The sequence below is a fragment of the Ailuropoda melanoleuca genome, chromosome 2 (genome assembly GCF_002007445.2).
Source record: "Ailuropoda melanoleuca isolate Jingjing chromosome 2, ASM200744v2, whole genome shotgun sequence".
Lineage (NCBI taxonomy): Eukaryota > Metazoa > Chordata > Mammalia > Carnivora > Ursidae > Ailuropoda > Ailuropoda melanoleuca.
Genome location: NC_048219.1, coordinates 76,605,337 through 76,618,736, shown reverse-complemented (window position 1 = coordinate 76,618,736; position 13,400 = coordinate 76,605,337). Strand labels below are relative to the sequence as shown.

At 50.3% G+C, this 13,400-nt stretch overlaps 1 protein-coding gene across 1 annotated transcript in view; it reads right to left on the bottom strand.

Annotated features, from left to right (window-relative positions):
* Positions 1-41: 41 nt before the first annotated feature.
* SYPL2 (synaptophysin like 2) overlaps positions 42-13,400 on the bottom strand; it is a 13,744-nt gene continuing 385 nt past the window's right edge. The window contains exons 2-6 of the mRNA XM_034641635.1: positions 6,805-6,867; positions 6,601-6,725; positions 5,336-5,537; positions 4,230-4,421; positions 42-2,814 (exon numbers count right to left, since the gene is read on the bottom strand). Of these exons, the coding sequence (XP_034497526.1) occupies positions 2,656-2,814; positions 4,230-4,421; positions 5,336-5,537; positions 6,601-6,725; positions 6,805-6,867 (741 nt within the window). The 3' untranslated portion in view covers positions 42-2,655. The remainder of the gene's footprint in view (positions 2,815-4,229; positions 4,422-5,335; positions 5,538-6,600; positions 6,726-6,804; positions 6,868-13,400) is intronic.

Here is a 13,400-nt window from a genome sequence, read left to right as displayed (position 1 = left end):
AGGGAAAAAAAAGTCCCTGGAAGGGCTCTAGTCTTAGCAACTTCATGGCAAATGCGTTGAAGCACTGTTTATTCAAATGTATAATAACAAGCACCAGAAAACAACATGCAACATTTCCCCCCCACCCCGATCTTCAATCCCAGAAGTAAGAGACCTATGATCATGATAGTGGAGGGAACTCAAAATTCCGAAAATGTCCTTGGTGGGCACCTTGGCAGGGTCAGAGTTTAGTAGGGCAGAGGGCAAGTGCCCTGCCTGTTGGCCTCCTGCTATCTGGAGAAACCAGACACAGTCTCCCACCCTAGGCCCCATTAAGAAAATCAGTGGTGCCAGCCCTGATTGGAGGGGACATGAGTCCCATGAGGACAGCTCAGCCTTCAGCACTTGGCCTAGCCCAGCCCCCGGGAGGTATGAGGTGAAGTAGCTTTTCCTCTTAGGGTGGTCATGGAAAGCAAGGCCATAGCCAAAATCAAGGCCCTTCTGGATGAGAACAAGCCAGCCTCTTGAGGAAGAGAAAGAGCCTTCTCTGCTCTAGGGAGAGTTCTGGGTTAGGAGTCCTTGGCAGGAGTGTATACCCACCCCACCACCCTTCCCCTAGCTCAAGGGCCAGCTGCTAACTTCAGCCCCCAAATGAGAACACTTTATCCATCACATTTCAAATAAATTATAAATACATACACAGAATCCAAACAAAGTTCCAGTAAAAGCTGCTCACAGACCCTCACGGGGGCCAGCTTAAAGGAAAATGGTCATCTCTTTGTTCTCTGTGTCTCTGGAGCTGTAGGCAAAACTGTTCCCCCTTTTCCTTGAGTAACCATGGGGACAGCTCAGGACAGAGAGAGGTTCAGACTTAGAAACACTCTCATCCCCATCTCCTCTCTTCCCTCCTCAAATCCCTTCCCCAAAATCTAAAAACAAAACAAAAAACCTAATTCTTTCACTGAAGGGTTCTGGAGCTTTTGAGGATAAAAATCTCATACTCCCCCTGTCAAGTGGGGAACTCTGACCCAAAGAAGAAATGATTGGCCCAAAGTCCAAGATCCTGTCTTCTGGGTACCCCGGTAATATGCACATGACTATGGATGGCGTTTAGGAAGGTGAGAAGGTTGGAGGGGTTGTCTCGGTCCTGAGGAGAAATTGGCACAGGGCACATTCACCTTTGGGATGATAAGTGGGCTAATTGGCACTGGATTGGAAAATGGCTGGATTCTTCCTTCTTCATCCTTCTCTGAGCAGCCCTATGGCCAGGGCAGAAGTGCTTCGAGCTGGGTAGGAGATGGGTGGCCCTTTCCCAGTCAGCACTGACTCTTGGGCCCTGGGGTCCAGAGAGGGACTGAAGGAGGTGTCAGGAAGAGGAGACATATCAAAGACAAATATGGAACTGGGTCCCGAAGTGAAGAAGCACCAAAAGCATTGGCCTGCCCTGGACTGAGGTTCGGGTGGGGAGGGAGGGAGCCTGGGAGAAATGGGGAAGCAGGGGAGGAACTGAGGGCAAACCGAGAAGGCATGTCCTTTTGTAAAGGTGAGACAGGGATGTATGAAACAGAGGCCAGAGGAGGAGTTGTGGGATGGGGGGAGATGAGGAAGAAACAGGCCCATCCATCCATGTCCTGGGGCTCTGGGGCAACTTAGCCTCATGGTGGTCCTCTGGGCCCTTCCAAAGTCCCTATCTGGACCCACAGGAATGAAAGGGAGGCCTGGACAAACATGGAAAAAGATCTTGAATGCCTCAGACCCGAGAGGCTGGGGAAGGGAGATGGACGGAGAGGTTGGAGGCAGGGAGGGCTGAATTGGAGATGCTCCTAGACGCCTCATCTTGTGTCTCATACATGAGACTAAGCCCGAGAAGGAGGACGGGGAGGAAGGTCAGGAGTTTCGAGGGCAAGTACACGTGTAGCGTTGGTAGGAAGCGCCCCAGCCTGGAGAGGTGGGAGGACTGAGGGGACAGAAGAAATGCTTTCCCAGCAAGTTTCCTGGCTTCCGTGTCTTGAAGTTGCAACCCAGTTGCAATATATCTGCTCCCCACTGAGTCCAGGCCTCATCAGGACCCTCTACAGAGCTGTTTTCTAGGCTAGTTGGCCTCCTGGGTTCCCACAGGGTGGGCTATGTGCAGAGGCCAGAGGAAGAAGTGGGAGAGCTTGGGCTGACTGGAGATCGGGACAGACACAAGGCTTAGATGACAGCCACTGAAGGGGGTCACGGAACCACTGGTGGGCCCTTCATGCAAAGGACCAGGAAGAAGGCTGCCAGCCAATTTCCCCTCCCCCCACTTTTATTGAAGCTGACAGGTTGATAGAAGCGGCTGCTCGGAGCGAGTCTCAGGACTCTGGTCTCCTGCCCCCTGCAGTAGAGGCTCATTCTCAGAGGCTGTAAGGGTACGAGTAAGACCCCAAGTAAGATGCTGGGGTCCAGGCAGTAGACAAGAAGCACTAAGCTCCTGCCATCCAAGGCTCTGGCCAGAGGAGGGATAGGAAGCCACTGGGAGGGCTGCCCGGGTTTCTGACAGCTGATGCCCGCCCATCCATCAGCGACTCAAAGCTCAAAGCCCAGAATGATGGGGGAGGGGAGTTGGAGAAGGAAGAAGAGGGAGGTCCTGGAAGCTGGAGGTGGTTGAAGAGGTGCTGTCCTGTTCCGGAGTAGCCAGGTGGGGGCTGCTTACTGCTTCTCCACTGCTCCCTGCTCAGCTGCGCTCTCCTGGCTAGGGCCCTGGCCCTGGCCCTGGTCCTGGTCCTGGCCCTGCCCATGCCATGGGGTCTCCTTGAACACAAACCAACAGTTCCCGGCCCACAGGAAGAAGTTGATAAAGCCGAAGAGCTGCAAAGACATCAGGGAAGTTTGTGAGAATGGTAAGGAGGGCATTGTGGGAACAGGGAGGGGGAGTCCCCGTGGTGGTGGGGGGGGAGAGGCAGAGGGCTGGCAAGACTAAAATACAGAGAACTGGATGTAGAGTCAGGGTTCAGTGCCAATACCCACTAGGGGTTCTCTGGCGAAAGTCTCTAATTGTCCACAGCATGCACCTGAGTTGTAGGTTGGTCGCTAGGAGAATCTGGCCCCTGGAGTGAAGCATCATGCAAACACAGCAAGGACCAGGGGCTCTAGTGGCGCTTTCCACAGCACTGTTCTGAGCGCCTTTTTCAAGGGTGGGTGTGACCAGAGCTGTCCAAGGTGCTCCTTTCCTGGGGCCAGACCCAGGCAGGGCTATATTCAAATACTTATTCAAAAATACTTAAAAACCCCTCAGCAGGCAGTACTGGGGGGGGGGGGGGGGGNGCGGGGGGGGGGGGGGGGGAGAGTGTACTGATATCTGCAATTAACTTCAAAATGCTTTAAAAATAAGATGGTTTGATGGATGAAGGGGGCAGATAGATACGTGATAAAGCATGTCTAGGAAAATGTTTAATGGTACAGTTTAGGCGACGAGCGTGTGGGTGTTCATTGTAAAATTCTTTCCACTTTACCATATGTGTGAAAAATTTTACAATAAAATGTTGGGGGCTAAAACCTATGAGCAGGGTTCCAGCAAGGTCTCTAGAAGGCTCCCTGGTTAATGCCAGCAATTAAACCCCTCAGTTGCTGGCCTTTGGGGAGTTCCAGGCCATTTTCAGGGCAGGGCTAAGGTGACAGGGGGCATTTGAAAAGCCCGAAGCTTCAGCTCTGTGCCAACTGACATGGAAAGACTTTCACATTCTAACAACCGGGATGGCCAAACCTATGCGTACCAGCTGGACCCACCCCTGCCCAAAGCCCCTTTCCTGTCCGGAGGCCTGAGGGACAATGAGCCCCTTCTCTCTCACTCTGGATCTGCTCCCAGTCTTGAGCCCAGCCACAGCCTGTGCTCCCCTTCATATGCTCGCATGCGCGCATACACACACATTGTTAAGAGGCAGGAGGAGTGGGAGGCAGTCACCGAGAGCATGCCTGGATGTGGGGAGAAGGAAAATGGGAAGGCAGAGTACAGAAGGAGGAAAGAACAGGAGGCTAAGTGGCTCTTGGGTTCCCTCCCCCAAAACCAAAATGTCTTCTCAGCGTCTTCCAGGGGCCAGCAGCCACCCTTAGGTGCAGGGGTCACCAGCCACCCTTAGGTGCAGGGGTCACCTGCTCTAGTTGCAGGGGAGACCAGCTGGAGAGACGCCCTCTCTGTTCCTCTCAGAACCTGCTAGCTGGGACAGGCCTGGGTATCTGGGATAGCACTGCCTCCCCCAGACCCCTTCAGCGGCCGCAGGTCTCACCACAGAGATGTTGGCCAGACCCATAGAGGGCGTGGCCCCAGCACTGCACACTGCTTCCTCTCCGTGGCACACAGACATGGCTGCAGTCAGGCTGGATGGCCGTGTGGCCCCCTTGATGTCCGTCAAGCCCTTGCCCCAGGCAGCTGCAGCTACCAGCCAGAAGAAGATGAAGGAGACAGTCACACAGAAGTCCTGGGAGGAGCAGAGGGACAGGAAATACACTCAGAAAGGCCCCCCTACCCCCGATTGCCTACTTCTCTTCCTCTGGCCATAATGCACTGGGATCCTGAGGTCCCAGGAAAGCTGCCTCTTGCTGTCCTACCCAACACCTGGAGCCTCAGGGAGCCCAGGTCATTTTAAGGAATCTGTTCACTGCCATCAAAGGAGTGCTGCCACCCAGGGCGACCCCTGCCCAGGCCCTCAGAACTGAGGTCAGGCAACAATGTATCAAGGCACCTGCTGGTCACTGTCACCCCCAAACCTAGGTGGCCTAAACTCCCCACTCTCGCCTTCAAGCCTTTCCTTTGATCACCACTGCTCAGCTACCACTGGTGGCAGAGTGAGAGCAGACCGCAGGAGACAAATGGGGTCCTCTAAGGCACCCCTTCCACCTTGCATGCCTGGGGTAAGGAGACAGTAGAGGGGGAAGAATATTAATGATTGCTAACACTTATTGAAGCTAACTATATACCAGATATTTTACATGCATTTTCACTCAACTCCCCCAAACACTATGAGATAGGTATTCTTTTATCCCCCATTTTATACTGAGGAAACTGAGGTTTGGAGAAGATAAGTGACTTGCTCAAGAGCACACAGCTAGTAAAGGACTGTCCTGGAATCCGAACCCAGGCAGTCTGACTCCAGAGCCCACTTCTTGATGCTATTATGCCTTCTGCGAGCACAGCAAGTGATGGGCGGTTGGCAGAGGCAGAGTCCTCGGAGCTGTGGGAGCCACAGAGCCTGAAGGGGATGGACAGCAGAGAGCTGGCAGGGAGACTCAGGAGGTTCCATCTCGGGGTGTCCTCCCCCCTCAATGCGACATCAGTCCCAGAACGCATGTCTCAGTTTCTCCACCCCATCCCTTCCGGCCGATGCCCACTCACCACCAGTGGGAAGCGTTTGTTCTCTGCGTAGAGGTTGTGGAAGCGCAGGTAGACGACCAGAGCAGCCATGGTGTAGAAGAAGGAGAAGATGCCCAGGGTCACAAAGAACTCGGCGGGAGCAGAGAAATCCCCCATCAGGTGCATGGTCTTGGAGGTGGAGTCATCATCGCAGAGGGGCATCTCATACTGGACCCGGTTCAACCTGCAAGGGGCAGGGACGGGGCGGGGTGCCATCCTGAGCTCAGGGCAATCCTCTCCCTGGGGAGGCAGGGGACTGTCCCTGCCCTACTTCTCACCCCGGGACTCTTAACAGATCCAAGAAAGGGGGCGTGACGAGAGGAATGTTTCTGGAGGCAACCTTGCAGTCAAGACAGGAACATCCCCAGAAATCGGGTCCAACTCTACCTCCCATTCAACTGCTCCCCACCCTCATCTACCTTGCCCAGATATGGTGACCATGTATTTCCAAGTATCTCCAGGGCCCTTTAGGTCATAACCACAATATATATAGTGCATTGATTTCTGGTAGCCAAACCACCAGGGAGATCAGCTTCATTTTGCCCCCGGGAGAGCACAGGCCCACAGTGGCCAGGGTGAGGTTGGACTTGCCCATTCTCAGGCCTTATTTAGTACCCCTCCCCCATGACCCTATATGGGACAAAGTAAGGACAGGGGGAAAAATAAAAACCCTGTTACATACAAGAGATGGTTAACCTAACTTGGCTGTTGGTACTAAAAATTTCTGAAAAGGCGAGTCCTGTCCCCAGTTCTCTTCTGAGCAGTTGGGACACCCCTCCCTAGGCTCCCAAATAGCCAGGAAAGAGTATTCTTTTCTACCTCCTGGTCAAGGTGGCTCTCCTTGTAGTCTAGTGTATGAGGGGAGCAGCCCACATCAACTCTTTAGGATCTAACGAGCTCCCTAACCCAAGGGAGGGAGACGGTTGCTGAAGGTCAGAGAGACCTGACTAGCCCCCATCCCAAACTGCATGGATTCTTTCGGCAGGAACTACGTTACCTGCTCGTGGTTATCTGGGGACTGGAACGTTATTATAACAATGATCTATCTCAGTTTCCCTCATATTTTTCTATGGTTAGTGCGTCTGAAATTCCTAAAGGGCAGGAAGGACCCAAGCCTTGTAGTTCTATTTGAACCTAGAGTGGCACTCAACAAAAGGTCTTTAGGTTTCTGGAGGAGGAAGGGACCAAGCAGGTCCTGCCAAGCCAGCGAGGGAGGCTGTGTGGGGTCGGAATTGGTTCCCGCTCACCTGAAGGGATAGCCGAACAAAACAATGATGGAGCTCACATCCTTGGCTTCGTTGTTGCAGCGAACTGTTGCCCCTGTCTCCCCGCTGTAGGAGCCGCAGGACCCGAAGGCGAAAATAGCAAAGAGCTGAGGGAGAGGGAAGCCCCTTTGAGAGTCTGAGAGTCGGAAGGCCTCAGCTGGCCAAGGTATATCTCCTCAGAACTACCTTCTGACTCTCAGCAGGTGCAGTCATGAGGGTGGGGGAGGATTTCCTTTCATCAAGTCCCACCTGGGCAGGGACTCATGGCTTCCATTGGCTTCCTGGCCCCAGGATGCTGTGTTCACTGCACCTGAGTGCCGGACCAAATAGCCAAATGAATGAGGTCGACTTGGAGTGGTGTCTGGGAGGGAGACACAGGGAGAGGAAAGAGAGAGTTTCCACAGCTCCCCATTGGATGTGACAATGGAAACGATGACCAATACAAAGCAGTTTAGGCTTTTGGAAACGTCTAGCCTAAAGCTGGACCTGAATTTCCTCCCCAAGGGAGAGGCACCCTAGAAATAGATTCCTCTGTGGCAAATGGGATCAGGCATGTGTTGGAATTCCTTCCCATTTCTCCTTTGGGGCTATCATTGCAGTTTGTTACCTTGTCGCTACCTTTCCTGCCTCACTGGTGGTACCGCTAGACGGGACAACTTCCGCCAAGCCTTCAGAGGGGCCAGGCGGGGAGCTGTGCCAGGCTCTGCCAGCCTAACTCCTCTTCCCCCAAAGGTCCTTTTCCTTGCAGCGACAGTGCTGGCTGCGTCTCTGCTGACAGTGCTGGCTCCAGCCCAGAGAAAAGTGCCTTCCACTTGCCTTATCAGCCTCCACGCTTTCCCCAAGAGGTGTTTCCCTTTGTAATCTGTTGATGCTGCCATCGCCGTTCTAAGAACCAGAGGCATTTCAGATCACTTGAATTGTTTTCCTCTCCACCTTTCATCACGTTTTACTAAATCTCCTGTCTTGAGTGAGATGAAATTTCCTTGGCCTATGGTTTACGAATTTCTTTTTGGGGAAACACACTGGTTAGAAAAGGAGGCGAGAAGCTGGAATCTCTGATTTCCCACATCCTCCGTTCAGGCCCCATTTCCTGCGCACTTACCTCGTACAGGCTTGTACATGATGGAATCTTTCTTAGTAAGCACAGAGCTTATTCTGTTAATGATCGTTTTCTGTGTGTTTCTCCGTGTCTTGGTGTCTTGGACATTAAGCACCTAGAAGACAGCTCATCTACGTCCCAGGCTTGCACCCAGAGCTGAGAATAGAGTTGTGTGCATGTGATTTTGCTAATGCACATAAATGTTATGGAATGAAAAGAGACCTGGGTTAGGAGTTTGGAAAGCGGGGTTCTAGCCCTGGTCCCGTCACTCATTAGATGGGAGATCTCTCATAAAACGCTCCACTCTCTGAGTCTCGGTGTTCTCATCTGTACAAGCACAGGTTTGGAGCAGGCAATCAAGAGGCCTTACTCTCACTGGATGAGGGTAATGCTCTCAGTGTGCTCTTGGCTGGGCTGGCCAGCAGCTGTGCTCTGCGCCTGGGTAGTGCCCGGTGCCACTGCCCCGCCTTGCATCGCCGGGCCTGGCAGATCTTCTCCATGCTGGAGCCATTGACCCCTCTCTAAAGGTCATAATGAGCACCTCTCTCTTTCCAGGAGGTTTTGTTCAGACAAATAAGAACTGTCTCCATTTGTAAAAAAAAATCCAGGCAAGGAGAGAGCATGACTTTCTCCAATGTCTGAATAACCTCGTCATCTGGCCTAATTTACAGAGGCTAAAGTGGAGCCCTGTTTGCTCGTGTTGACAGAGCAGAAGAGAAGTTGCCCAAAGCCTCTGCATCATTACCCTTGATCGACTCCAAGCCTCCTCACTGGCATAGCAATGGCGTTTCTCTAGCTCTTCCTCACAGGAATTCTCAAATTTTTGTCAGCTCTGTGAGCCTCTTCCGGGTTTCTTTATTCCCCTTAGCTTCTGGCCCTCGGAACTGGACACACAATTAGGGTGTCACATTCTAGGCAGGGCAACACCGTTGGATATATTTTTACCTGTTGGCAGTTAGCTCTATACAGGTCCCCTAAGAAAATAGGTATTACCAACTTGGAGCAATGAATGGTCAGTTTGGAGCCTTCTCTTCACCAGCGTTTCCTTGACAGTCACATCTACAGAAAGATGGCACTCCCCAAGCATCTACTGTGGACCAGGCACTGTTCTAAGCACTATCATTGAGTAGTGAACAGAAGAGAAAAAGCTCTGTCTTCATGGAACTCGTACTCGAGAGCTGTACTACCGCCATGGTAGCCACTAGCCAAGTGTGGCTATTTACAGTCAAATTCATTAAAATTAAATAAAACTAAAAATTCAGTTGCTCAGTCACACTAGCCACATTTCAACTGCCACATTTCAATAGCCACATGTGACTAGCAGGTACCACATGGGACAACCAGACTATAGAACTTTACTGTAATCATCCACAGTTCTGCTATGTCTAGATGATAACGTTGAAATTTTGAAAATCCTGAGCCCTGTTCTATGATCCCCCAAAGAGTGAAATATACCACGAATAGCTTTAGTAGAGTTGTATCCCCTTCTCTTCTGATTCTTCGAAAGTCAGGAATCCCTCACCACCTTACATAGCTCTGCATCAATCAGCATATACAATTAAATCTGAACATCACACAGTCATATGATGCCAGATAACATAAAGTTTGCTACGTAAGTGGACAAAGGGAAAAATCTGAGGGGAACCTCACAGGTTCACAGGATAGCAGAGCAAAAAAGATCTCAGAGATTATTAAGCCCAGTGGTCTCATTTCAGAGGTGGAAACTAAAGTCCCAAAAGATCAAGTGACTCTCCCAAGGTCACATTTAGCTATTGTGAGAGCCAACCTTAGAATTCACATCTCCTGGGGTGCCTGGGTGGCTCAGTCAGCTAAGCGTCTGCCTTTGGCTCATGATCCCTAAATCCTGGGATCGAGCCCCACATCAGGCTCCCTGCTCAGTCCAGAGTCTGCTTCTCCTTCTCCCTCTGCCCCTCCCCCCTGCTTGTGTTCTCTCACTCTCTCTGTGTCAAATAACTAAATAAAATCTTAAAAAAAAAAAGAATTCACATCTCCTGATTCCCTGTCCAGTGCTCTTTCTACTTCATTCATTCATTAATCAACAAACAGTTATCGACCATCCACTATGTGCCAAGTGGGGTGACACAAAGGGGAATAAGACACAGTACCTTCTCTTGAGAGTTTACGTCAAGGAAAGAAGTGTCATGCTCAAACGAACAAACAAACAAAATAAAATTCTGCATCACAAAGTTATTAAGGCTAAAAAAAAAAAAGAAGAAGAAGAAAAGAAAAGAGAGAGAGATCTCTCCTATATTCAGCGGAGATTGTAAGGAGGCAGGGAGTAGCCCTGCACCTGGAATGCAGGAGCAGAGAAAGCACCCTGAACCGGGCCCCTCCGCCTTTTGCAGCAGATTTGCCTTCTTCCCTAAATGTGCCAGGTGACTGGAACACAGGGAAGAGCAGGAAAGAACTGAAAGCATCCATGTCACCAAACACAAGTGTTGGAGTTGAGCAAACTGCTCAAAAAGGACAGAAGCCAAAGAGAGATGGAGTCCCTGAGACGGGGATGGGTTGGGGAGGGAGGAATCTCTGAAGCTCTGATGCCAACCAGCCCTCCTCCTCTTGGACCTGTATTGCTGGGGACAGTGATGGTCATACCCTGCCCTCCATGCCCGCCTCCTCCTGTCTCTGCTTCTCTTTGGGAAAGGTGTCAGAATAATCTTGCCGGTTTGGTGCCGACTCGCTTGATGGCAAGGATCCTTTGAGAACACTCCCATCCCCAGTTAGTGCAGGGCACAAGGAAGACAAGTTTGCCCCCGAATTTTACCCCTATAGTCATCTCATTGGTTTTATGGACTCTGGTGGTATTCTTTCGCATTCCCCACACCAACTGAAATAGCTTATTTTCATTACAGAGACCCCAGAGCCAAGTAAGTGGCTTGGGCAACTCAAAGGTGAATTACCGATCAGGGGTACACCCAGTTAATGATACTATGACTTATTATGGGAACAGTGACTGAGTAATCCGGGAGATTCCTTTGTGCCTTACCCTCAAAGTGAGGATCGGATCTGGCCGTGACATTTGAGTAATCTAACCAAAGGACAAGTCTAGCTGACAGTCTGTAGAAAGAAGAAATTTGGGGGAAAGGGGAGGTTTAGGAACAGGAGGAAGGGGAACCAACACTCAATGAATAACTCCGGGACTGCTTGGACTGAATGCTTGGGTGCTCCTATAATCCTCCCAGTGAACCCATGAGATCGATCTTACTCTCGTTTACATATAAGAAACAAAGGCCCACAAAGATTTCGTTTCTTACCCTAGGTACTATGGCTAGAAAGCAGAGGAGACTCAATTTAAACAAAAGCCCATCAACCTCAAAATCTGCCTTTTTCTTTCTTTAGGAAACCCGTTCTTTAATAATTGGTCCATACCCATGTTATTTTGCCAGCTTTGTGAAGACTTAGTGAGACTTCAGAATTGGAATTGAGGTGAGATTAATTTCAGAATTAAAAAAAAAAAAAAAGGACACTCTCAGCCAAGCTCATAACGAATAAAAGCCCAATATTGCTTTCTTCTTACCAGGATTCCAGCCAAATTGCTTTTGGATAACAATGACAACAAAAGTTTTCAAGCATCATTACAATAAATGCAAGATTTGTGTTTTCTTTTTTTCCTTTTCCAGCCCAGGAGCATTTGATGCCCCCAAGCAGGAAATGAGTGAAAATCCCAAATGACATTTTCACTGTCATTTCTGGTGCTGGTTCCTGTGCACCTTTACATGAGCTCATCCTACAGAGACTCAGGGCAAGTGAAATTCACGCTCTGAAGTCAGGCTGCCAGGATGGCAGTAAAAGCAAATCATGTCTCCCTTTGATGCTGCCCTTCGCATGGAGGCTGAGTTCAGAGTCTAGCCCTGGGCCCCCGGATTTAGCACTAAGAGAGAAAGTCATCACCCCCTCTCTAAGAAGTTGAGGATCATAAAAGTCAAATGGGTTTTAACTCTTAGGGATCAGTGCTGACCCTGGGAGGAAACTGGATCATTTTCCTAGGCATTGCTTTGTGCAGCCTTTACAGAAATATGGGTATTGGGGTGGGGGTGGGGGCATTGAGAAAAGGATAGGATTGAAGAAGGAAGCTTTTTAGAATCCCCCCATGAAGGATGATTCCATGGTCTAATAACCTCATTGTTTCCCTTATCCCTTGACAGTCTTTCTCAAATTTCCCTTAGATCCATTTGTCTAGTTTAACGATAAAATTGTACTCTTATGTTTCAGGTTCTGCTCCTCATAATGGTTCCCTAGTTCTGGATGGCAGTCACATGGAGCCTTAATATCATTCTTATATGGCCACCACTGGTACTCAAGTGGTGGGTCAGAACAGGGAAGTGGGGGGGGGGATTGCTCAGTCAGCAGTCTATCCAACTGCTCTTGAGGCGGTAGGGAGAGTGGAAAGTCCCAGAGTTTGCACTTGGGAGCTCCCTGCCTGGCCTGTAGCCCCAGTCAAGGTCTCAGATATCTGGAGATAACCCCAATGCACTATTGCTCCTGAATTCCAGATCTGATGATTCCCATCCAAACGATGTTTCAGGAATCAGTGACACAGGGCTCACTCTTGTCTCCTGTGAGTTAAAAGCCCTTTAGAACTCAATCCTCCTCAGTCTTAATGGTAACTTATTCCTTAGCTGAATTCTGTGCTGAAAGCACATTAATTAAGTTATTCACACACCATTTGGTGCGTGGATTGTCTAACTTAAATCTCCTGTTATAGTGCACTAAATGCTCCCAACAAGTTTTCATGATTTGAAAGAGTGACTGCACCTGTCCACATTCCTAACTTACACTCAGGAGGCCTTGGGCACTGTTAAGGACAGAGAATATACCAATATCTCGAAGTACCAGTGAGCCAAGGGGATGTATTTCCTCTAGACCATTACAGAGGAAACTGAGGCTATGGGCAAGTGATTTCTTCAAGGTCACAGGGTGAGTCTAATGAAGGGCAATATTCTGGCATACCAACCAACCTGTTTAGAGTAGAAGGGGACCCTAGGGATGGTGTGATCAACAGTTAACTAATGTTGGAAACTGAGGTCCAAAGAAGTGACTTGCCCAAGGTCACATAGCTGGAAAAGGCAGGTCCACATCTGAAACCCAGAGCCCCAGCTTCCCAACTCAATGTTCTTTCTTATTCTACAAGCCACATCTTGGCCACAGTGTGATTCTTTTTGTCTTAATATTTTTTCTTTTATTTAATCCTTGAGCCATAGACTTCATTCATTCATTCATTCATTCATTCATTCATTCATTCATTCACCCTTTCACCCCGTCACAGGAACCCAGATTATTCTAGAGACCTCAACAGGACAACTGTCAGCCAGGACCCTGTCCCTGGAGCCCACCTTCAAGATCAGCCCGGTTCCAGTGGGTTTGGGGGCAGGATGGTTTCCATCGCCCGCCTCCTTCCCTCCGCTGCCCTCCGTGCCTTTCCTCGTCCTCCTTGTCCTCCTCCCCCCTCCCGCCACCGAGGAGTGGTATGTGCAGGATCAGAGTTCTGGAAAGGTTACACCCAGGTCCTCTCGCCCGGGTGAAATGTGAGCGCCCTGGGCAAGGGCTCCTTGCACATAGAAGGACCGAATCCCGGACTCCGCATGCCTTGCTCCTCGACCTCCTGCCACCAAGTGCTGGAGAAGCAGCCCCAGCCCGCCCCTCCCCCGCCCACCTGGCCGCC